The 26,693-nt window shown below is 36.1% G+C and overlaps 1 protein-coding gene across 1 annotated transcript; it reads left to right on the top strand.

Moving 5' to 3' along the window:
• The first annotated feature begins 5,467 nt into the window (after positions 1 to 5,467).
• LOC149247244 (subtilisin-like protease SBT2.5) lies at positions 5,468 to 26,269 on the top strand. Its single transcript, XM_089458163.1, has 3 exons — positions 5,468 to 6,160; positions 23,405 to 23,832; positions 25,302 to 26,269. Exons 1-3 carry the CDS (start codon positions 6,086 to 6,088, stop codon positions 25,309 to 25,311), a joined length of 513 nt encoding a protein of 170 aa, XP_089314289.1. The 5' UTR covers positions 5,468 to 6,085; the 3' UTR covers positions 25,312 to 26,269.
• The last annotated feature ends 424 nt before the right edge of the window (positions 26,270 to 26,693 follow it).

The raw sequence follows: 26,693 nt of genomic DNA on the forward strand, positions 1-26,693 counted from the left end.
CAGCCCTATGATGGAGAATTCCTAGCTAGTTAACACGCAATTATGAATCCAAAACGAAGGAATTTTTATAGAAATATTCTCGACACTTGTAAAATTTCAGCCTCCTTCTTGTCCTGGGTTCCTGAGGCATGCTTCTGAGATTCTTTCAGATTGCTAGGAGGATTAGTTCACAAACATGTCCAAACAAGTTTAAGGTTGCATCATCTTTGATTTATGAGTATGATCTGAGGCTTTGTCCATGAGCTTGTGAAGGAGTCATGTGCTAACTTTGAGGTTGATCTAGAGATTCTTTTGTGGACTGCTCTAAAGAAATTGTATGTTGATTATATGCCCTAATCACACTATGTATATTTGCATGCATTTTCTAAAGATTAAAGCTTAGATCAAAGGATTTATGGGCAGTCCTTGAAGATACAAGATATCAGTATGCCTAGAGTATGGTCTTAAATTGAAATCAACAAAAAAATTTAGCCTTGGACATAACATAGTGCATGGTTTTCTGAAGATTATAAGTTGGCCATTTGTTGTTCTCCAAGACAATAATACCAATACATGTTTGTGGAAAATTCTGAGGTATATTTTTTTGGTTTTTCTAAAAGACCCTAACATGTGATTTAAAGAACTAAACTAAGAGAAATCATTAAGGATAATTCTCATTATTTTTCTTGAAAAATATGAGGTGGAGTTTACCCTATTCACTAAGGTTTTACTCATATCTTGAGCTCTTTTGCAACAGACATAAATATGAAGCATATTGTAGACTATAGTCACTATATGCCTCTGTAATTAGTGTGGCCATATCTGAAACTTGATTGAATAATTACACTTACCACTGTCAAGTTTAAACTATGCATGATCCCTAGTACAACCCTAAGACATTTTAAAGATTCAATCTACTCAATAGATTGTATCAATCCTAGCTATTTTATCTAACATAAATTGTCATTGAAGTACATAGTTACCGATCAAACGAGAAAATTATCTATTACCCAATTTTTTTTATGTAGCAAAAGATTCACCCAATTTTGAAAAGTGTTTATTGTGAAAACACCCTTTTTTTAGCATATTTGGCACTTTAAATTTTCTTATGAACATTCTTTTAGATGTGAGTGGTTTTCATGTTGATTTTGAAAAGTGTTGATGCAGCATCAACACCTTTTTTTAGAGGGTTTATTTTTGACACTTCACATTTTCTAATGTCTTCTTCTTCCCTCGGATATTTATTTTTAATTGTATTTATGTATTCGTGTTTTTTTAATTTTTCTTTTCAATTTTTTTTATAATGAAATCTTCATTTTTTCGCATAGTTAAAAAATAAAAATAAAAAGGGTCAATATTTTAAAGTTAGGTTTCTTTATGTTTATGTATTGTTAATTAATATCTCAATGCACATCAAATAAGAAGGGTTTCCAAGAGCATTGTCCCTCCACCCCCTCCCCCTGCTTTGATATGGAGCCAACTCATATGAAAGGGGGTTATGTCTCCCACTATATTCGATACATTTCATGCACTCTCGTCACTTCATCGATCATGGAACAAGGCCGACAAAAGGTTAAACGCCATTTGAATATTGCAAGTGGCATAGGGGGGTATAGGAGGACTCATCTGGAGCATTCTATCAGATTGGAATAATTGGAGGGAAAATTTGACAATATAGACTGCAAGAATATCAATCTAGCCAAGATATCAACCAACATCTCCTTCTCCTCAGATGAGGGTAGTGACCATCCATCGCGGTGTTGAAATATGGTTATCATTGATGTCACCCCAACCAACGCCAGAAGAAACCATGTATTTGATGACAAAGATGATGAGGAAAATTAAGTCTTTAGGGGACAAGATCAACTGCATTAGATGATTCTCGTCATTCTAATTCCAACGATATGTGGGGCATCACGAGGGTCCTCATGATTTGAGAGATATGCTCGATTAAATATTAAAACCCCCTTCTTGTGGTCAAAGTCCCAAAAATGGGTTGAAGTGGCAGCTTATCATTGGCTAAAAAAAGTTGAAGCCAAAAGAGAATTTCATTAAAGGACTAAAATAAATATTTTTTTGTCAAAATATTATCAAGATTAATTTGGTCTTATTGCTTGTGATATTCAAAATTCAATTTGAAATGGTTCCCTTCTAAAGTATAAGTTGGCCTACTTAATTGTGGTGTTTTTGGCTCCAATTAATTTAAAATTTGGATTGTTTCCCTCTATTTGAAGTTCGGTTAGCCTCCTCCTAGAACCCTCCTTGGTCACTATAAAAAGAGGCTTATTCTCTCCTCAAGTACATGCAATCTGAACAATGAAATTATCTTAGATATCTTCTACGGTCAGGGTATTCAAGCACATCTGAAGAAGGTCAAAAGTTCTTGGGTTTATCTTTTATTTATTGGTATGGAATTCATTGAGCTCTTAGGCCTATTCTGAGGCCATTAATCTCTCCCTCAATGAAAATTTTTTGGCATGTCCTCTAAACAATACCTTTAAGAAACCCTAAGACCTTGTTTGAAGTTCAGTGTTGGTTGCTAAGGTGGAATCCAGCCCTGTGATGGGGAATTCCTAGCTAGTTAACATGCAATTATGAATCCAAATCGAAGGCATTTTTATAGAAAGATTCTTGACACTTGTAAAAGTTCTATTCGGCCCCCTTCCTCTCCTGGGATCCTAAGGCATGCTTTTGAGATTCTTTCAGCTTGCTAGGAGGATTAGTTCACAGACATGTCCAAACAAGTTTAAGGTTGCATCATATTTGATTTATGAGTATGATATGACACTTTGTCCATGAGCTTGTGAAGGAGTATTTTTCTAACTTTGAGGTTGATATAGAGATTCTTTTGTGGACTTCTCTAAAGAAATTGCACGCTAATTATATGCCCTAATCACACTATGTATATTTGCATACATTTTCTGAAGATCAGAGCTTAGGTCAGATCATTTCTGGGCAGTCCTTGAAGATACAAGATATTAGTATGCCTAGAGTATGGTATTAAAGTGAAATCAACAGAAAAAAATTAGCCTTGGACATAACAAAGTGCATGGTTTTCTGAAGATTATAAGTTGGTCATTTGTTGCTCTCCAAGACAACAATACCAATACCTGCTTGTGGAAACTTCCGAGGTATGTTTTTTTGGTTTTTCTAAAGGCCCTAACATGTGATTTAAATAACTAAACTAAGAGCAATCATTAAGGAGAATTCTCATTATTTTTCTTGAAAAATATGAGGTGGAGTTTCACCCTATTCACTAAGGTTTTAGTCATATCTTGAGCTCTTTTGCAAAACTCATAAATCTGAAGCATATTGTAGACTATAGTCACTATATACCTCTGTAATTAGTGTGGCCATATCTAAAACTTGGTTGAATAATTACACTTACCACTGTTAAGTTTAAACTATGCATGATCCCTAGTAGAGCTCTAAGACATTTTAAAGATTCAAGCAACTCAATAGATTGTATCAATCCCAGCTATTTTATCTGACATAATTGTCATTGAAGTACATAGTTACCGATCAAACAAGAAAATTATCGATTACCCATTTTTTTTGAGGTAGCAAAAAAATCACCCGATTTTGAAAAGTGATTATTCTGAAAACACCTTTTTTTAGCATATTTTAGCACTTTAAATTTTCTTATGAACATTCTTTTTAGATGTGAATGACTTTCATGTTGATTTTGAAAAGTGTTGATGTAGCATCAAACCCTTTTTTTAGAGGGTTTATTTTTTACACTTTACATTTTTTAATGTCTTCTTCTTCCCTGAGATATTTACTTTTAAGTGCATTTATGTATTTGTGTTTTTTTAATTTTTCTTTTCAATTTTTTTTGTAATGAAATCTTCATTTTTTTCGCATAGTTAAAAAATGAAAATAAAAAGGGTCAATATTTTAAAGTTAGGTTTCTTTATGTTTATGTATTGTTAATTAATATCTCAATGCACATCAAATAATTTTCACTAAAAAAGAAATAATTTTAAACATTTGACAAAAAATACACATTTTGTGATTTTTTGTTAAAAATGACATGTCAAGTAAACGATTTTTATGGGGAAATCTTAACAAAAACACTTTAAAAAATAGCATTTTTTATGAATTTTATATCAAAAATTAATAGTAATCACAGTTGTTTTACAAAAAATAATGATTCACATAAAAATTAAAGTGAAAATCAGATAATGCAAATATTAAACATATAACAACAATAATCAAATACCCATTATTCTCATAAAATCTCAATGTCAAAACATTATAAGAAAAACTAATGAATAGCTCTCAAAATTGAGCTTTATTTGCACACATAACTTAAAGTTAATCAATAATATCATATAATCCATGTTCAACATCTTCTAGAGCTTCATTAATGTCTTCTTCCATAATATTTTCTACTTTAGTTTGGTCATTTTCCTCTTCTAATGGATCTTTGATGTTTGCAAATCTTCCAAAGTGTCATTTTCCAATCATTCCATATAACGATGGTTGAGGTTCCTTTCCCCTTTTTTCCACACGTGATTCATTAAAATTCTCTTTCCTCAAACCAAATTCTTGCATTGCATCTCGAAGAATTTGAAGAGCGTTAATTCTTTGTTGAAAAAAATTGCAATTTCTTCATTTTTGTAAGAAACATGCTAGTGTTGTACCTAATCATCAAGCACAAAAGAAATAATTAAGTAAATTATTATAAACATATAAAAATTAAAAAGGAAAATATTAAAATTCAATTTTATATAATAAAACTTACTTGAACTTGAGAATAAATCCAAAACTCAATCTCCTTCATTTGAACATAAATCTATAAGATAGTTAATCAATGCTTGCAGTTTTTGATAAATGTTAACTATCTCTCATTTTGCATCTTTATCCTCATATGTTAGTTTTCTTACGACAACGTCATGAACCAGTATTTGGCTATGACTCTTTCCATCTACTCAATTCAGAAGAATAGGTTTATAGCTATCATATTTTGTCCAACATTCAACATGGATGAACTCACAATCATTTATAATTGGTTGATCTTCAGAAGAAACAAGATTTGACTTTTGCTTGTAACATGATATATTAAAATTTCAATTAACTTGCACATAAATAATAATAATAATAAAATAACATTAATCAAACATACAATTTCAATGTCTTGCCATGTAAGTTGCATCCTTGAGTTTGCTTTTCCCTTGAAGCTTGTTAATAACCACAGGGGCTTCACTACAAAAGCAATATCATAACACGTGTGTTCATATTTAGGTATTAAGAATGAAGAAAAAATAAAATAATATATTGGAGATATAATAGGCCTCTAAAGGGTTTTTATATATTATATGACAATATGAGATATTATAAGGTATTTTTTATTCAATAAATCTGCCAGGCGGAGGCAAAACATAAGGGCGGATGGAGAAATAAGGTTAAGGGATATCGGGAGTATCGAGAGCGGAGGGAGTCTGCAAATAATTTACCCAGACTGATCGCGAGTTCAAATCCTAGAAAGTTAGTGGGATCTTTTACCAGAAGGCCTTTCGATTTCCTGAGTTTAGAAGATGAGCCATGATAAATAGCTGGAAGAGGACCTCGATGACCTCAAGCTGGATGATAATTGCGACTCATTGTTGGGAAAAGGAGGAATAGGAGGAAAAGGTTCCAGGATTCTACTATTTTGTTCTGGAATTCTCTAGCAACTGGACTTTGGCTTGCGGGAATACCAAGATTTGGTTCTCACCCCCACTCAAGAGCTTGCAAAACAAATTGAAAAGGTCATGCACGCTCTCAGGGATTACTTGCAATTTAAAGTTCATGCATGCACAGGTAGAACAAATGTTTTTGATGATCAGCGTATACTCATAAGTGGAGTTCATGTTGTTGTTGGAACCCCAAGCCGTGTGTTTGACATGTTATGTAGGCACTCTCTTTGCCCTAATTATATCAAGATGTTTGTGCTAGATGAAGCCAATGAAATTCTTTCCAAGGGTTTCAAGGATCAGATGTATGGTTTTTAGATTATTATTGTTTTTAAGAGCGGGGAAGATTTCATGAAGAGAAAAGCAGAGGAATGATGGTCGTGGAAGAAATCACTGAGAAAGTTGGAAGCATGGAAGCATGGATCTGAATGATGTTCACAAAGAAGAGGATTCAAGTCTCCAATACCAAGAAACTGCTCTTCTTCTATGTCAACCTTGCTAAGGTATTAAACCCACCGCCCTCTATTAATGGCTTCCATGGACTTTAGTTTCTTCATGCCCATTGATATTATGGCCTTTGTGTGTTTTTCCTTGTCTACTATCTAGTGGATCTTTAATATGTTTACATGGACCATCTATGTTTGCATAGAGAAACAGACACATAGAAAGGCCTATGCCCTACATTTTCTTTAGCTTTAATCTACCCAACTTCTGAGATTTTTTTATGGAGAAAGACCTTGATATGGATAACCTATACCTGATTTAACAATTCTTGTGCATATATAAATGCATCCATGATTGGTAGTATTTCTCACCATATACTCTCATATGCGGAGGTATATTTAGTTATAAACCTCTTTCATCTACTGATGAGTCATTTTAGGACCACATATTTATTCTTGCTTTGTTAGATATGGGTCTGAGCTAACTGTTATCCTTTGGAACTTAGCTTTATAAGTGTTGAATGGATCTCTGGATGTTATATAGGATCATCCAAATGCATACAACACTTCTTTAAGGAATTAGATAGGATTTTCAGGAAATTATTTGTTCATACCTTTTAATTTTTTTATTGAAAATTTCAGGTCATATATTTAAGCAATTTCTTTTGTTTGTTTCCTATTCTTGATGTCCATCTCAATGAATTTTCTTCCATGTAAAGCTATCTAATTTTACTCATGTTTCTGTTTGTTGTTGCAAGTCCCTGCAACCCCAAGGGTTAGTAGAAACGCTTTGTGGTTCACCTTTGTACATGGCACCTGAGATTATGCAATTTCGGAAGTATGATGCCAAGGTGGTTCTTCATGGTTTAATCTCACGGGAATACCAGATTTATAAACTATTGGTCATGAACTTAAAATCATAATACATGCTTGCACTCATATTTGTGTATTTGCATGCAGGCAGACTTATGAAACATGGGTATTATTCTATTTCAGCTTGTCACAGGAAATCCACTATTTTCTGGCAATTTTCATATTCAGGTTTGGACTAGCATGTAAAAAACCATGTTCTATCTGAATTTTATTATCTGTTGGTTCAATTAAACTTACATTCACTGCCAATATCTACATGATCTTATATATATGTCATTCCTTTTCCTTTTCAACTAATGCAAAACATTATGAGTTCAAATGAGCTACACTTTCCACATGACATTGTTGGAGATTTCCACCCCGATTGCATTGATTTATGCCAATAACTATTACATCAAGATCTAGTTTTGTTTACTTTTTCAATTTTGAAAGCTTAAAGATTAACTTTGTGAAGCTTATTTAATAAGTAACACAATTATATATAAAAGGAGTGAACATTGCTCATACTTTAATATTTTTAAATAAATGCAACATTCGATGAGGTTTGTTTCATACGGGCAGTAGAGGTTATGATGGTAATTACCAGATGCTCTTTCTAGAGGATTAGTCGAGTGGAACATGGATTGAATTATGCCATATGGTAATTTTTCTTTTTGAAGTCTAGACTCTTTGGATTTATTGTGTTGTGGCAATAATAGTTTTCAAGTAGTTCCAAATTGCAATGGATTGAGTAAGCATTTGTACTTGTTAGATAATTGTTTTTAAGTCTGGCTTATGGCCTTCAATGGAATCTTATACATGTTTAATTGTTGATAGGTGTGAAATTTGGATAGATGCACTTGTGAAAGGGTAGAAAAATTTGCATTGCACTAAAATATGTAAAAGAATTTGGACAGTTGGAGCACATTCAAAATTAAGTTCTTTTTGTTTTAGAGCACATCCAAAGTGCATCTTATATTAAATTGCACAGTAAGATCATATCATGCATTGCATTAGGGGGGTGGAGAATGCCTTAGTGGATCACATGAGTAGAAGTATACTTGATAATAAACATAAATAAGAGAAAAATTTTATGTATCCATGAAGTTGTCTCAATTTTAGAGCTGCAGGGTTTTTTTAGGGTTTTGGGGTTTTCATCTATGGTGTCTCATATGGAAAAAGCATCGAGGTAGATATGTCTGTAGTTGGGTTGTACAATGAATTCTTTCCATTAGCATTTTCGATTTTCTGTTCTCACCACATGCAATTATATTTAAAGAGAAGTTTCCATTGGTCGGCATTAATAGATATACTAGTTTTAGTCGCTTAGAAAGGCTTCAGTTTAATCTATAACATGTTCCGTTTTGTTGAATTTATACTTATATTTATAAATTGTTATATTGAATTTGGATGGGTAAAGTATTAAATCAAGTTAAAATGAGGATAGGATAGGAGTTGATCCTAGGACATGTCCCTGTAGATGGGTTGCTCTATTACTGAGCTAAATACCCATTACATAATGAAAATTGTAAATGGTTTTCTGATACAGGCTTTTGTGGAGCCTCTTGGCTCAAACCTTCAAGTTGCTACCAGCCAACCTGTCCCGTGGACAATCTAAGAATTGAACATAGGACCTGGCCCTAACCAACAGACATCTCTACCTTTAAGCTACATACCATTTTATTTATGCATGAATTGGTTTGATATCGAGGCGTGGATTTTCATTTCCAACATAAAGGATATGGAATGTCAGAGATATATATTTCACAATCAGATGTTGTAGAATAGCAAGTTTTGAAATTGCATTCAAGACCTCTTAATTTATACCATTGCTAACCCCGTTATTGTTGAGAATAGGAGCCAGAGTTAGTCAGGCTTATTTTATCCTTAAGAATCTATTAGCTTGATCATTCTCTTCTTGTACAAAGGCTATGATGGAATTGTCTTTAGTTGTCATTTTGACTAACAATTCAAAATAACTACCCTTTGATTATGACCATAAAAAACAGACTGTTTCCATGGACAAAAATGGCTTCGGAGGACTTTGCATATTTCTTAGGATTTTTCTATGGTTCATGATAAAGGAAAGTTGTAGATGAGTTATAGTTACAATTTTTTTCATGAAACACGTGTGTTTTTATTGTACTCATCACTTAGTGTATCTGCTATCTTTGCAGAGGTATATGCAGCAACATGAATAAGTGGAGGTATCTTCTTTAGGAATGGGTATGCTGAAAATTTCCCCTCTTATATGAACATGTTTAATTTATCTTTTTGATGTGACTACAAGATTCTAGATTGTAGGGTTTTAAAAATTGTCTCATCTGGAGAATGAGATGCTCTACTACTGGATCATGTTAAATATTGCATGTTTGTGGAATATTATTGTATAGTTTCTTACTTAATAGCTCAAAATGATGAAGAACTTTCATCTATTGCATATATGCAGATTATTGGAAATGAGCATAATCCCTTGTATTATTACCAATATATCTGCAGTTTGTTCTTATCCTTTCAACGGATTATACAATTGCTAAATGTAATATTTTTTTGAAGTTTGAGATACATTCCCCCTTATATAAAGTCTCTTTGCTAATATGTGGGATATTCATAATTTTCTGGATATTTTTGTTACTTGAATTTTTCAGATGCATTTCTCAACATCCTCTCACAGATCTCTTGCTTATTCTATCAGCTGTCTTGATTTTCTACTGCTTTCTAATGTTCTTGCTATGCCTATCAGAGGTATAAAAGGTGCTAACTTCTATGAGTAAGTGGTTTTATTTTCCTATATATTTATCCATGTTACCTCCAAAATCCTAGGGAGATTGGCATACTATTTTGCTCTAAAGTGTACAAAATAGAAAGATAAATAGAATCACCACATTGAAATAGAAGAAATAGAAGCTATGTTGCCAAATATTTCGAGGTAATGATTATCCAAAGGAGTTTCTACTTTTTTTGCATGCCCTGATATTGGGGTATATATCCTTATATGGGTTCAAGTTTGCATCCTTGAGAGTTGGAAATAATATCAACCCCATGTCACGCAAGTACGAGACCAGTCCAATTGTCGATTCCTTTAGTAAAAAAAACTTAGAAGAGATTGTCTGTTATGTCAATCAAAACAAACTCCTTCCCAACGGCAGGTTTGGGAAACCACCAAAAACCCATGAATGTAGTTAACCTTAAAAGATCAAAGAAATCACAAAGCATGTATTTTAGTTACTGGCCCAGTTTTGTTGAAGATTGTGTTGTTGGAGATGCTTTAAAAAAGGTGACCAGTTCATTTTTCTGTAACTCATGCCATGCAATGGTTTTCTCTATTTTTTTAATCCTTTTGTGAATCACAGTTCTTTTGGACCATCTCAACAAGCACCTCCAACTTCAAATTTTCAGAATGATCCATTTATTAGCAACTCCTCACTTGAATAAAGATCTCTTAGTGTTATATAGGTAAAATTCCTATCTTCACTACAAAAATTTCGGCATTCAATCTCAGATGTTAAAGTTTATTTTATAAATATTAATCAGTTTCAAGTCTTTTTTAGTGGTTTGACATTAATTAAATACAACCTTTGCATAAAATATGTTGAGTTTCTATCGTCCAGTGAAGGACATTCAACTTTCTAATTAAAATATTTCATGAAATTTTTTCTCTCTAATATAATGTTGTTGAAAACACTTTCGTTTTTCGTGAACCCGTATCCTAAAATTCATTGGAAACATTTCAATGAGACTTCATTTGAGTGCTTATTTTATATAGTATTCTTGTATTAAAAATTCCAAGTTTACCATTCCTTCCTTGAAATTACATTATCATTGGAAACTTGGGAAATAGGAAACAAGGAAATGTATGTTGTTTGATACTATATAGTAAATTAAAATGTAAAGGCATACCCTTGTATTAATTCCACAAGTCGTGATTGCAATTCCTCATCCCTCAACTTCTGGATTCTCATCGATACAGAATCAATTGCATGGATTAAAACCTTAATCCCTGTATGTAAACGTTTTATCACATCCCTTGTTTTGTCAACAAGTTGATGGTCTTCTCCTTTGGCATCCTGATGTCTTAGTAGTGCACACATCTTGTCATAATTTATTCTTAAACGCTCTCTAGCCTACAAAATTAATTTCACAAAAAATAGTTTAGAATCATATATCCAGTGTCTAATCTTAAGGTACATTTATGATCTTCAGTCATTAGGATCCAACTTTATCCAAGTATACCTTCATCACTAGAAAGATACTAAATTATACCCCCTATACATTCAATCTCTAAGACATTATGCACTATTCACCTATTTCACATGGTTTGGGTTCAACAATGATTAGGTTTGATTCAAATTAGAATTTTTCCATAAGGTTTGGATGTTGTGCCCTTCTAAGGGAGCCCAACACGCTACCAATTCATGTATTCTAGAGCACAACATGTTTTCCCCACAATTTTTGAACTTGTCTAAATTTGTATAAAGTTCGGGCCTAAATTGAAATCTCAAGAGTTAAATTCAGTGAATTCTCCATACAGTCATGAAGGGCACATTTAACAGTTGTATGGAGATCTGAAGTTTTGAGGACACATTTCATAAGTTGAACTAAACATAGAGAACCTAAACTAAACCAATTGTTAGCACCTAAATCTGCCCTAGGCTGAAGGAAGGCAAAATTCAAGGTAACCACAAACCACACTCAGTCTGGTAGCTAGCCCTACCAGAATAGGAGAGGGCTCTCTCCGAGTCATGCTCAATGAATAGATAAGAAAAAAACGGTCTGAGATGACTTACAATGAAATATTGATCTTAGGCTAGTAAGTGAATATGGATACAAGAAACAATTTTTATGAATGACCGAGCTTCTGGGATGGTATGGGACCAACAGTCAACAAAGAACAGATAATTTAATACAAAGGCACAGATTACTTCGTGAGGCAAGGTAGGCGGAAAGTGTAGCAATTTATTTTGGAATAACGTGGAACGGAGAGATTGCTGAGGAGTGTGAAAAGGGCACAGGAACATGAATCCTTTTCAACAGAAGAAGAACACTGAACATGAAATTTTCCCATAGGCAGAGCAATAAAATTGAATTCTACCTAATCTCACTCAGAAAATTTCACTGGAAATGAACATGAATTGAATTATGAAACATAACGAAATACATATGAAAACATAAGAGACACATTTTCTACACTCACAACCACAAAAATCTCATGAAACAGATCCGCTGCCTTTCATTAATTCTCTGTCAAAAATACACAGTGAAGAAACAGAGTTTCTTTCCCACAGTCGCCCAGAAGTTACAAACTAACCAACCCTTTGCAAATGGTTTACATACAATATATAGAATGTGCCATGAAGAGATAGAACTCCCAAGGGTTGGGGAGTTACTCGAATCATTACAAAATGGAGATGAAGAGCCAACCATCAGCTACAAGTGCAACGTTACAAACATGACAAATGGCTTGGGTGACCGTTTTCCTTCCTTCGCCACTTGGATAGAAGCCAATCTAGGGAAAAAATACTTTAAATTCTTCCTTAGGTGCCAAAAAACCGAAGTGTATATGAGCGAGCCCACCTGGAGAAGTCGCAAATCGAAATTTCGCGAAACGGAAGCAAATTTGGCAATTTTTCCTCTGTGCGCCACACTACTTTGGGGCCTGTTTTGGGGCACTTGCAGGTGTCCAAAATGTGACCAAGTGGGCTTGTTGGAAAACCTGTCCTGTCTACTTTCTAACCCAACTAGAATTTCTGAATTTGGTGCTCATTTGCCCCTCCAAATCTTCATTCTCCCAAGACTGCTTCTTGTGTGTCAAAAAAGGGGCAGAGAGGCCATTTTTTGGGTGTTTTTGACCTCCTGGAGACTCAGATCTTGCCCAATTTTTTTGTCCAAGCACCAGTAGTCGTCATTTTTCATGCTGAATCCAAAAATGCAAACCATTCTTCATTTGGAGCTCTCAAATTTTAGCGCCACGCCACAGGGAGAAAAAACCTGTGTTTTGACCAAAAAATTACCATCTGACCAAAATTGCCCCAAATTTCTTGAAATTCGGGTTGGAGGTCCTCTATGAAGTGCTATGCTGTGCCAAGGAAGCTTCAGCCAAGATTCAAAGCTGATCTTGCTCTTTTGCCTCTTTTGTTGCTTTGCTCAATTTTGCCTTCAAGCTCTTTATCGGGGCCTTTGCACTCATATTTCGTGTCCTGTAATGATAAGCCATGTGTCTCAGCAAAGCATGGTCTTTGTCAGCCTTGTTTAGCAGCCTCTCCAAATCCATGTTGACTCTCTCAAGATTGGCCTCCCAATCCTCATTGATCTCTTGCTCGATTTCTTGCTCGATAGGATCCAAAGTGACATGAGCCTCTTTGTGTGGTTATATCTTCTGGATCCATCGCATTTTGTTATTTTATGAGCCTCTTTGTCTTCAGTATCTCATGTTCCATGAGGACCTGTTTATGACTTAGTTGTTTTTTTTTCTTGCTCCAGGTAAGTGATGAAAAACTTAGCTCTCTCTAAGTTGTCCATCAAAGCTTGTATTTGGGCTTCTTTCTCCTGAATAATGACATCTTTGACAGTTTCCCTCTCTTGTGATTTTGCCTCCTGTATGAGGCTTTCTTTGTTGCCTTCTCCTTTCCGCTGAACTGTCACTTGTTGTCTCCTCATCATAGTCAGAATCACCTCTATCCATGATTTAATCAACTCTCTTAGTTTGCACAGTTTTGACAATGTAAATGGGACAATGTAATGGAGATGAGTGGTATATTCTAGGGTTTGTAGGGATGAGTGAATTTTATATGGTTATGGGCAAAGCATAAGCTATGAGAGTGAGGGGAGGATTTTGGGAATGAGATGTAGATGAAGGTGAAGGGAATAATGGGTAAATATTTTGAGTTATCATGCTGGGCAACGGAATAGACAAACTGATTAGGGTTTATAGAGGGAAATTAGGGTTTAATACTAGGAGTGGAGGAGAGGTCCAAAATATCAAACATGCAAGCCAAACATTGAGTGAAGAGAGGGAAATTACTTGTAAAAGGTGAAATTGGAGGAAATTTTGTGAGAATTTGCAATTTGGAGTAATTTTTCTGAATTTTCAGGCCTTTTATTCCTGTGCGCTGCGCCTTCCATGTGCGTCGCGCCAGTGTAAATTTACACTGGAAATTTTCTCCCAGTGCGCCACGCTCTCTATGTGCGTCGCGCCCTTTTCCAGGTGACTTTTGGAGGCCTTCCTGGTGTCCAAATTGGGCGCAGGATAGCTCATTGGAAAGGTCTTTGAGTCTAATTTCCAAAAAAAATATAATTTTTCAATTTGGAGTTCATTTTCCCTATCAAAAATCAAATCTCCCAAGACTGGTCAAAATGTGCCAAATGAGGCTGCCTAAAGGCAGAGTGTTGTTACAATCAACTTTTGAATGCCTTCCTCAACTCAAAATTGAGCTCATGATAGCTCATTGGAAAGCTCTTTGCATCTAGTTATCATTTGATGCATCAAGCAAGTCTTTTGGCCAACTGAGCTAGGATAAAATTTGATTTACCCATGGTAACGTCAGAGGTGCATCAATTCTCTCGAGGCAACTATATTTTTGACATTTCTCCAAAAGAATGACACCGGTGCAAAAACTGAAGGAGGTTTTTCTTCCTTGGCATGTTGTGGACAAAAACCTCTCTCATTTTTCCCAAATTCATCTTTTCTTGCTCAGAAACATCATTTGAGTGAAACCTATCCCGATGTGTGGGACAAGGGATTTGCCGAAATGAAGCGAAATGAAGGGGATAGGGGGCTTCTAAATTCTTGAGAAAATTTTGGGAAGTGGGGAGGGATGCTAGAAAGTAGGGGAAAGTGGAATCTTAGAAATTGAGTGAGGGGAAGGGGTCCAAAAAGGCAAAACATAGGCCTAGCCTAGAAAATTGCCAAGTTGTAGCAAGAAACTAGGGTTTGTGCAAAAATGAGGAATTTTGGGGATTTTAGTGATGGGAAGTGTTTGATAAGGTACTTTAAGGATAGGGGAAGGTGTATGAACATCAGGATACAAGCTTTGTCGGTGATTTGACCATCCAAGAGAAATTGCCTTCAAAACCCTAGGAGAGGGAAATGAACCTTGCCTAGGCGCAACTGAAGCATGAACAAGGTGTAAAATGAGCCAGTGGAACTTGACATGATAACGAAAACCCTATGAATTATGGTACACTTAGCTGAATAGTGACATAGACCGACATTTGGACAACTTTGACAGGAGTAAAAGCAAACCCTAGACCTAGTAACTAGTGACCAAATTTTGCTTGAAGACTCACTGAAATGACAAAATTTGACCTCGACACTTTAAAATCACTTTGTAAGAGCATGTTTGATCACTGGAGGAAGGCTGCAAAGACTGACACTAACATTGGCTCCAATGGGGGATGGTAGCTCCTTGGAGGTGCCAAGAACTGCAGATCTCTGGAAGAGCTAGACAGTGCCTTCGTCCATTGGGCTATGGAGTCATTATTTCGACAAACAACACAAGACTTCGACTCATTTATTGACTGAAACTTGACTTAAACCGACTTAATTATGAAACCAACATGACTGAAAAAACCGACTCAATGCAAAAGGAAATGACTCATGACTGACTTAACTAAAACAAGAACTGACAAAACTTATTCGATGGCAGCAGTGCATCAAGATTCGAGGGTTTCAAATCATGATGACAGCCACCTGTGTACTAATGCAATATGTACAATCATGTGTAATGTGTCTTCCAATGTAACCAATCAAGTAGATGCCTCCTTGATTGATTCTCCGAATCAGATCTTTTGGTCAACAACAAATACTGGTAACTGGGCCTCCAAAAACGTAATTGACCATGATCCCCTTCATCACTGAATACTGCAATAATCACCTTCACTATTGACTGCAACAAATCTGCCATTGGATCCTAAAAAACATGAAGTCTTTCCTCCTGCTGAAAAACAAGGTATCTTTTTCTCTTGATTCTGGTCTTTCTTCATAAATAAGAGTATGCTCCTAGTCTTCAAAAAATTCTGAACAATTGGATGAGCAGATTTCCTTTTCAAATAACACTTCAAAACATGAGACATATGAGGAAGAATCTGAAAGAGAATCCCGAATGATCTGATCTTCTGAAGCCTGAATGTATTGTAGGTCACTTTCATATGATATGACAGCCAGATTGTCTTTGCATTCATCAATCATGAGAAAAGAAACTTTGAATGATTCTTGAAACCCAAGCATGACATTTCTATCATCTACCAACGATTCATCCAAGGAACCTTTTTCACTTACTTGAACAAAATTCTCATCTTGTTGTTCATGAGCTGACTGGATTACCTCTTCATGAAGACTGTGTTCTGATGACATGAGAACATTTGGATCCAAAACTCTGTCTTCTTCATCCCAGATGATTTCAGCAGCAGAGTTCTCTTTCATGGGACTTAGTACAAGGTTTTCTTGGTCACCATAATCCGAATCTAGATCTGAAAGGGTTGACTTAACGTTATCACATTCTGAAAGTAGAACTGGACTTCCCTGCATGTTGTCTTCTTCTATGGACAGATCCGAAACGACACTTTTTCTTTCATCACTTTTAGCCATATGGAATTCTTCAACCTGTTGATCTATAAAGCTGTTCACCGGACTGTCATCCTTTTCAAAAGAGGAAGAAGTTTCACCAACACTTTCTTGACCATGTGTGCACTGCAAATCTGCTTTAGCTTGAGCTGGAACATAACCGTGCAAGAGTTGACCTATCTCGTCTTCAGACAAAGGAGATAAGACCTTTTGTTTCCTTTCGCTCAAATAGTGATTGTCTTCATTAATTTCAAGTGAAGGTGTATATAAATATCCCTCATACTGCTGATCCATTTCATGTAATTCCTATTGACTGTTAAGATGCAAAATTCTTTCCTCTTCCACCGTACTACAATCTTGATCATGCTGCAAATTTTCATGATCGTCTTTATGCTGCTGAAAGGGATTTTCATCCAGGGCTTCCATGATCTCATCATCCATAAAATTATCATCCTCATAGTATTTTTCAAGGCTTTCAATAAAAGTAGAAGCATGTTTGCAACAGTCATAAACTAGATTTAATGTTGGATAAGAGTCTTTATATCTTTCAATGAACATGGCATGAAAATCGTTTAAACAGTAAATACAAGCAGGCGGCAAACTTTCATACCAAGATTGAGCTTCACCTTCTAGAGTGGCCATGAATATCTTCATTAATCAATCTTCAGGAGAATCAACTTTCAACTTGCGAATATGCATGTGAAATCGAACTAGATGTAAAGCAGCGTCCTTCTTACCATCATCTTTAAATGTAGGCAAATTCCTTGACAAATATACTTTCGGAATCTTATTTGGAAAGCCTGGAATGTGATCTCGGCTCATGGGAGCGTATCTTCTTGCAACCCAATCCATCTTGAAAATCTCAAAGCTACTGACCTCTCTGCAGTGGAGTCACCATGAAGCACCGATTGTTGGATTCTTCAGTGAATGGAGTCGCCAGGTGAATGATTTCAGCCGTCTTCTTATGTCTGATCGTTGTTCACCATCAACCATCAGATCTGAGCTTGATAGATGTACTGGGGCAAAACAATCTTCAAGCAAACCATTTTCTTCCCCAGTATGGTCGCCACTATGTTAGCACCTAAATCTGCCCTAGGCTGAAGGAAGGCAAAATTCAGGGTAACCACAAACCATGCTTAGTCTGGTAGCTATCCCTACCAGAACAAGAGAGGGCTCTCTCCGAGTCACGCTCAGTGAATAGATAAGCAAAAAATGGTCTGAGATGACTTACAATGAAATATTGATCTTAGGCTAGTAAGTGAATATGGATACAAGAAACAATTTTTATGAATGACCGAGCTTCTGGGATGGTATGGGACCAACGGTCAGCAAAGAATAGAGAATTTAATACAAAGGCACAGATTACTTCGTGAGGCAAGGCAGGCGGAAAGTGTAGCAATTTAGTTTGGAATAACGTGGAACGGAGAGATTGCTGAGGAGTGTGAAAAGGGCATAGGAACATGAATCCTTTTCAACAGAAGAAGAACACTGAACATGAAATTTTCCCACATGCAGAGCAATAAAATTGAATTCTACCTAATCTCACTCAGAAAATTTCACTGGAAATGAACATGAATTGAATTATGAAACATAACGAAATACATATGAAAACATAAGAGACACATTTGCTACACTCACAACCACAAGAATCTCATGAAACAGAGCCGTTGCCTTTCATTAATTCTCTGTCAAAAATACACAGTGAAGAAACAGAGTTTCTTTCCCACAGTCTCCCAGAAGTTACAAACTAAGCAACCCTTTGAAAATGGTTTACATACAATATATAGAATGTGCCATGAAGAGATAGAACTCCCAAGGGTTGGGGAGTTACTCGAATCATTACAAAATGGAGATGAAGAGCCAACCATCAGCTACAGGTGCAGCGTTACAAACATGACAAATGGCTTGGGTGACCGTTTACCTTCCTTCGCCACTTGGATAAAAGCCAATCTGGGGAAAAAATACTTTAAATGCTGCCTTAGGTGCCAAAAAACCGAAGTGTAGATGAGAGGGCCCACCTGGAGAAGTCGCGAATCGAAATTTCGCAAAACGGAAGCAAATTTGGCAATTTTTCCTCTGTGCGCCGCGCCATTTTCTCTGTGCACCGCGCTACTTTGGGGCCTATTTTGGGGCACTTGCAGGTGTCCAAAATGTGCCCACGGGGGCTTGTTGGAAATCCTGTCTTGTTTACTTTCTAACCCAACTAGAATTTTTGAATTTGATGCTCATTTGCCCCTCCAAATCTTCATTCTCCCAAGACTACTTCATGTGTGTCAAAAAAGGGGCAGAGAGGCCATGTTTTGGGTGTTTTTTACCTCCTGGAGACTCAGATCTTGCCCAATTTTTTTGTCCAAGCACCAGTAGTCGTCATTTTTCATGCTGAATCCAAAAATGCAAACCATTCTTCATTCGGAGCTCTCAATTTTTAGCGCCGCGCCACAGGGAGAAAAAACCTGTGTTTTGACCAAAAAATTACCATCTGACCAAAATTGCCCCAAATTTCTTGAAATTCAGGCTAGAGGTCCTCTATGAAGTTTTATGTTGTGCCAAGGAAGCTTTAGCCAAGATTCGAAGCCGATCTTGCTCTTTTGCCTCTTTTGCCTCTTTTGTTGCTTTGCTCAATTTTGCCTTCAAGCTCTTTATCCAGGCCTTTGCACTCATATTTCGTGTCCTGTAATGATAAGCCATGTGTCTTAGCAAAGCATGGTCTTTGTCGGCCTTGTCTAGCAGCCTCTCCAAATTCATGTTGACTCTCTCGAGATTGGCCTCGCGATCCTCATTGATCTCTTGCTCGATTTCTTGCTCGATAGGAGTCAAAGTGACATGAGCCTCTTTGTGTGGTTATATCTTCCGGATCCATCGCATTTTGTTATTTTATGAGCCTCTTTGTCACTTTGCCTCTTTGTCTTAAGCATCTCATGTTCCATGAGGACCTGTTTATGACTTAGTTGTTTGTTTTCTTGCTCCAGGTAAGTGATGACAAACTTAGCTCTCTCTAAGTTGTCCATCAAAGCTTGTATTTGGGCTTCTTTCTCCTAAATAATGACATCTTTGATAGTTTCCCTCTCTTGTGATTTTGCCTCCCTTATGAGGCTTTCTTTGTTGCCTTCTCCTTTCCGCTGAACTGTCACTTGTTGTCTCCTCATCATAGTCAGAATCACCTCTATCCATGATTTAATCAACTCTCTTAGTTTGCACAGTTTTGACAATGTAAATGGGACAATGTAATGGGGATGAGTGGTATATTCTAGGGTTTGTAGGGATGAGTGAATTTTATATGGTTATGGGCAAAGCATAAGCTATGAGAGTGAGGGGAGGATTTTGGGAATGAGATGTAGATGAAGGTGAAGGGAATAATGGGTAAATATTTTGAGTTATCATGCTGGGCAATGGAATAGACAAACTGATTAGGGTTTATAGAGGGAAATTAGGGTTTAATACTAGGAGTGGAGGAGAGGTCCAAAATATCAAACATGCAAGCCAAACATTGAGTGAAGAGAGGGAAATTACTTGTAAAAGGTGAAATTGGAGGAAATTTGGTGAGAATTTTCAATTTGGAGTGATTTTGCTGAATTTTCAGGCCTTTTAGCCCTGTGTGGCGCGCCTTTCATGTGCGCTGCGCCAGTGTAAATTTACACTGGAAATTTTCTCCCAGTGCGTCGTGCTCTCTATGTGCGTCGCGCCGTTTTCCAGGTGATTTTTGGAGGCCTTACCGGTGTCCAAATTGGGCCCAGGATAGTGCGTTGGAAAGGTCTTTGAGTCTACATTTTAACCCAACCAGAATTGTGTAATTTGGAGTTCATTTGCCCTGTCAAAAATCAAATCTCTCAAAACTGGTCAAAATGTGCCAAATGAGGCTGCCTAAAGGCAGAGTGCTGTTACAGTCAACTTTTTAATGCCTTCCTCAACTCCAAATTGAGCTCATGATAGCTCATTGGAAATATCTTTGTGTCTATCTATCATTTGACTCATCAAGCAAGTCATTTGGCCAACTGAGCTAGGAGAAAATTTGATTTTTTAAAGGTCACTTCAGAGGTGCATCTATTCTCTCAAGGCAACTATATTTTTGACATTTCTCCAAAACCATGATACCTGTGCAAAAAGTGAAGGAGGTTTTTCTTCCTTGGAATGTTTTGGACAAAAAATTCTCCTAGTTTTCCCAAATTCATCTTTTCTTGCTCAGAAACATCATTTGAGTGAAACCTATCCCGATGTGTGGGACAAGGGATTTGCCGAAATGAAGCGAAATGAAGGGGATAGGGGGCTTCTAAATTCTTGAGAAAATTTTGGGAAGTGGGGAGGGATGTTAGAAAGTAGGGGAAAGTGGAATCTTAGAAATTGAGTGAGGGGAAGGGGTCCAAAAAGGCAAAACACAGGCCTAGCCTAGAAAATTGCCAAGTTGTAGCAAGAAACTAGGGTTTGTGCGAAAATGAGGAATTTGGGGGATTTTAGTGATGGGAAGTGTTTGATAAGGTACTTTAAGGATAGGGGAAGGTGTATGAACATCAGGATACAAGCTTAGCCGATGATTTTACCATCCAAGAGAAATTGCCTTCAAAACCCTAAGAGAGGGAAATGAACCTTGCCTAGGCGCAACTGAAGCATGAACAAGGTGTAAAATGACCCAGTGGAACTTGACATGATAATGACAACCCTCTGAATGATGGTACACTCAGCTGAATAGTGACATAGACCGACATTTGGATAACTTTGACAGGAGTAAAAGCAAACCCTAGACCTAGTACCTAGTGACCAAATTTTGCTTGAAGACTCACTGAAATGACAAAATTTGACCTCGACACTTTAAAATCACTTTGTAAGAGCATGTTTGATCACTGGAGGAAGGCTGCAAAGACTGACACTAACACCAACCACACTTTATTTTTTTTTAGGTTCACTGAATTTCAAACCTCATGGTTCATGTTAAGTTTACCCTATGATACCTTCATCACTTGGAAGATATTAAATTATACATGAGATTACAAGAAGAGTGATGAAACATCCCTAAAGCTTTAGTAAAAGAGATATGGTACTAATCCTTCTATTTATTCTATTTTATTATTCAAATTAGGATCTAGAGTTGTTTCTCTCTTCTATAGTCAGAATCTTGTAATATCTTGCAGAACCGAGTTTACTCCACAGTTCTGTAAAAGGACCCTAAAGTTCATATAATATTAAGTACCCAACATTCTTTGGTACCCAGGTCACCATTAACCATCCTATATGTTTCTTAAGAAAATTTCTAGACAATAAGTTATTCCAAGGGTACAACCTAGACCCTTAGGAGGGGGCCTCATCACAAGCCAAAAGCAATTTTGAAGGAAGAGAGATCACTATGAAAGGAGGTTATAGGTTCACATAAAGAGGTGCATTTCCCAAGTTATGGGGAAAATGTGGGTGCCTAATAAGCATGGAGTTACATGTGTGAGCTCCAAGCTTCGCTAACTAAAAATAAAAAGGAACAAAAAAAAACTTAGAAGCAAAAAAATTGAAAGACCATATAGAGAAACCCATCAAATGTCTAGCATCAAATAATTCCTCAAAAGAAAATATTTTTGCAGGGTGATATTGTTTTGAATTCTAGCTAGCAGATTACAATTAAACTTATCAAAACCAGTGTAACGAACTGGAAGTTGTTGGTTCATACTAGCCCACAGTCGTACAACCTCAAACTAGCCTATAAACCAGACTGGTAGGCCAGTTCAGCCCAGTTCCATCCTGAAGTGGTCCCCCACAATATACCAAACAACACACCATATCAAGAAAAAAATATAAAATAAAAGGAAAAAAGAAAATATCAAAGCCATATCTAGTAAAATTTGACATTCTCCTTTTCTATTCTTTTACATAAATTTTTAACATTACCATTTATAATTCCAGTTTATTTGAGAGTGGTCCAACTTCAATGGAATTTATACGAAGAAAGTAAAGTTTAATACCCATGCAGAATTTAGTAGTCTTAACAATTTTCAAGATTTCAACATTTCCGAGTTGGCAAGATTGCCACATTTGAGGACTGGATTCTAACATGCATGAGAGTATGGGAATGTTATTTAATCAAAAGCATTGAGCCATCTATGTACCTGAATATTATACTCTAATAAAGATGCACATGCTATACTTATATTATTAGGTGTCATGAGCATGCTGGGTAGTTAACAAATGATACATTATTCAGGTTTCAATTGCAGTCATTAACGACCTTGGCTGGTAGTTGCAAAGAATTGAATGCATTTTATGCTTCCTGATTCTCAGCAGAATCAACATGCATGCCATGGCACTGTCATTTCTTCCCCTACTTGAAATCAAATTCAGTAGCCAACAACTTATCTTTGAAGTCCTCAACTCAACTCCCATTACTGAACTGAACCCACCACCTGTATTGACTCATTAGTGACAACTATGCCTTCAAGATTTATTTTTGTGTTAATACAGGTTTCGGGGTTGTTTCTTGAACCCTTGAGAGGGGAGGTTTATGTGATATTGATGAGAGATGAACCTGTGGTTTCTTACAAGGGTTTGATTCCAGGATATCCTGCTACTGGTTCGTTCTCAGGCATCAAGGTGGATGCCACTAAGTCTGTAATTTATATGTTCAATATTATTATAAAATGTGTTTCAAAATAATTTTTTTATAAATAATGGTGGTTGGCAGCCAATATGTAGAGTTATACCAGAACTATTTGATCAAAAGCCACAATATGGTACTCCAGAATACTCTCTAAAAGGGCACATATAGTAAATTGTATAGTTATCATCACCTTGTCAATGGTTTTGTTGTGGAGACTAATTCGGCTAAGGTAGGTGACTTCTCAGTTTTTGGTTTTTTCCTTTTGCTGGTTATATATTCTGCTTTGTACCACATTACTGAAAAAAGAAATTGGTTGTAGGCAGCAGAATGCTTGGAAATGGCAGAAGGGGTAAGGTGCATTAAAAAAGACGGGAAGATTGAAAAAATGACCACCCACACCCCTGATTTCCTAGCTCTTTCATCTCATGTGTGGCATCAACTCGGTGGCACTCACAACTCGAGGGAAGGAGTGGTGATTGGGATGATTGAAAGTGGTATCAACCCCATTCATCCGAGCATCTCCAACTCTCAGTTGAGTGAAGGAGCCCTTTCCAGGAGATGCAATAATCTGAAGAACAGACACGAGAATTACATTGGTAAATGCAAGGTGGCCAAAGAATTCCCAAAAATTTCTTGCAATGGGAAGATCGTAGGTGCACAACATTTTGATTTATCAATAAAAGCAGCAGGCCAATTCAATGTTATACCAGATTCTGCTTCTCATTTTGATACTGGTGGCCATGGAAGGTAACATTTTTTGTCCATCTCTATGTAATATGTTGTCTCAATCTAATTCCAGCCTAATTCCATTGCAGATTCAAGAATATTTGATTCTCACAGATAAGATGGTAATTAAACAGTTGATTGCTTGATTTTTGTAATATTCAGAAATCTGAAATCAAGATAAGGATGACAGTAATAAATTATATGCCAGTAGAAGACATTTATGTTGGATATAGATGTTTTTGGATTCTAGTACATACTTTTTATTTTTAAAATCCATATAGATTGCAAATTCTGAAATATTTGGACAATTTGATAACATAGACAAAGTCAACGATTTAAGTTCACTCATGTCTTAGAATTTTTGAAATATTCCAAAATTTACAATGGAACACCCTCAAGTATTTCAACCTGAACCAGTTTTTTGAACTTATGAAAATACCAATTGTTTTAATCAATTGGAATTTTTATCATATATATAACCTATGCCTTCATCATTTTCAGTGAATAGCCATACAACCTCCATTGCCACTGGAAATCATGGAGTTCTTATGACTGTAAATGGTTTCAACTACGGATATGCAAGTGGCATGGCACCTGGGGCTCGGTAAGAAAAATATATATTTTTATTTTCCTTGGATGCAGAATCTTTTGACCTTGTGGATGACCATAATAACATGACGGTTGGTTTATTTACAGGATTGCGGTCTATAAAGCAATTTATTCCATAGGAGGATACTTGGTAGATGTGGTAGCTGCAATTGATCAAGTTCACTTCATATGCTCACATATTGTGTTATAGAACATTGGAATGTCAAGTTGTCCACATTGGTTATTTCAAAATGTGTTCTTTCACAGTTATTTCTCTGTTTGAGAAAAAATGTAGTGATAATATGGAAGTTTGTTGTTTGAGAGTGAATGTTGAACTTAGTTTGATTATAGATTTTGGAAATATTGGAATTTGATGGACTAGAAGTACTCCCAATTCGTCAAAAGAATTTTGAGAAGGATAAAATATTGGGATTACTCTTCTAATTTGTAATAAAATTTCTAGCATGAGGAATAGGAAAATTAAAATGAAAGTTTTTTTTTGAGAGTGAATACTTAACTCAATTACAGATTGAGTGAAAGAACACATTTTGAAATAGCAACTTCGTTCAACTAGGCAATGGGAAAAAATATGTCGGGCTTGGTCTTTCTTGTAAGTTAACTAAATCAGTTCAATTATTCCATAGCACAGATTTACTAGAGTCTCTTCATTTCTCTTGCTTAATGTGTTGTAATTGCATTTATTTTGCAATAAAAGTTTTTAGTTTGAGTGTTTTGGTGTTATGTGAATAATTTGTTTTTCAACTGTGTGGATTAAAATTTTTAGAGACATGTTGTAAGTGTAACTTGCCAGTTTATGATATTTATGAAATAATTATATTTGGTGTAAAAGTGATGGCCAATCTTTCGAAAAAACAAATCTAATGTGGACCATTGTTGATCAGCTCCCACTAAAGAGGAACCAGTGTACTACAGAATGGTCACTGCCCTGGACGCTTTCGACAAAAACAATTCTTACAGCAGAGTGAATACTTGCCGGTATCCTTAAGTCTTCATCAATAAAGTGGTTGAAGGAAACATTTTAATCTGCAGTTATACTATAGACTTCGACCTAGAAGTGGCTAGCATAATGTAGACTTCGACCTGGAAGTGGCCAGCATAATGACAATTGCAGACACTGCTCAGAAATTGGGTAATCTGTAAATTGGCCAAAATCTTAATTGAGTTGGGTTATGGATCCGTGACTCATTTTTTATGCCGGTGCTATTCCAAATATTACTCCAGATTTATTATGAAAGCCTATTTACATGAGCATTCTTTCATTCTTGGAGTTACTGATGAAGATTTTGATGATTATACGAGTTTCTATGCTCTCTCCCGTGGGTGGACGAGTCCTCTGTTTGTGAGGCAAATTAAATGGGATGCCCATCAAGAATGACTTGGGCCTCAGATCTGAATACTTCTTCAATCACAGTCGGGAATCTTATGGGCTCTAGGAAAGTGCATCGGCTGGTGAATAATGTAGCTGCAGATTATTCAAAAGAGGTGTACGAGGCCTACATTATAGAGCTAGAGGGTGTGAAGGTCAAAGTAAAGCCTCAAAAATTCACCATACACATGGGCTCATCTAAATTTTTATTGGTGACCTTAAAATGAAGGTGGCTACAGGCGCATTTGTATTTGGAGTGATTGTGTTGATTGGTAACAAAGGCCACCTTGTTAGGATTCCTCTCTCTGTGTGTCCCACCTGTCATTGGGGGGATAACAAGTGAACAACTAATCAGTTACCATGTATTCTGCCAATCCCATATATTTGTTGGATGAGTGTGTTCATAACTAAACACAATAATTGAAAGGCTCTGGCAATTTATCTTAACTGGACGCTAACCACATTGGGAAGAAGTCAAGCATATGCTCCTAAAAAATGAAAAAAATTGTATTGCAACTCACTCTCATAATTATGTGTTATGTCTCTAGCCAATATTTTTTTGTAAATTGTAAAGAAATAGGGAGAAGAAGTTTTAACTCCAAAAACTTGGATGAAAATCAATGTTCAGTTACATTGAAAGAAAAATGGGAAAGCGCGTTGAAACTTTGCAAGTAAAATGTCCTATGGGTCCCGTATTCAGTATAGGGTATATTTTTCTATACCCATTTCATCCTCTATGTTTTTTCATTAAAAGAACCATTCCCTCTTTGGGTTCTTTCTTTTGTTTGTGCAGTTTCCACTTTTTCCAACTTAATTTTTCTTTTACAGCTTCTCTTACGTTGGAGATGTTAAAAGTTTATCCTTTCTACTTTTATTAATGATGGAAGTGAGGGAGTTATGTGCCCCC

Source organism: Pinus tabuliformis, chromosome 7 (genome assembly GCF_031772625.1).
Source record: "Pinus tabuliformis cultivar Carrire ecotype Pingquan chromosome 7, CPIR1, whole genome shotgun sequence".
NCBI lineage: Eukaryota > Viridiplantae > Streptophyta > Pinopsida > Pinales > Pinaceae > Pinus > Pinus tabuliformis.

Coding starts and splice junctions, on each gene's coding strand:
- LOC149247244 (XM_089458163.1), top strand. CDS start 6,086: ATGATGTTCACAAAGAAGAGGATTCAAGTCTCCAATACCAAGAAACTG. Junction 6,161..23,404: donor TCTATGTCAACCTTGCTAAG/GTATTAAACCCA, acceptor AATTGGTTGTAG/GCAGCAGAATGCTTGGAAAT.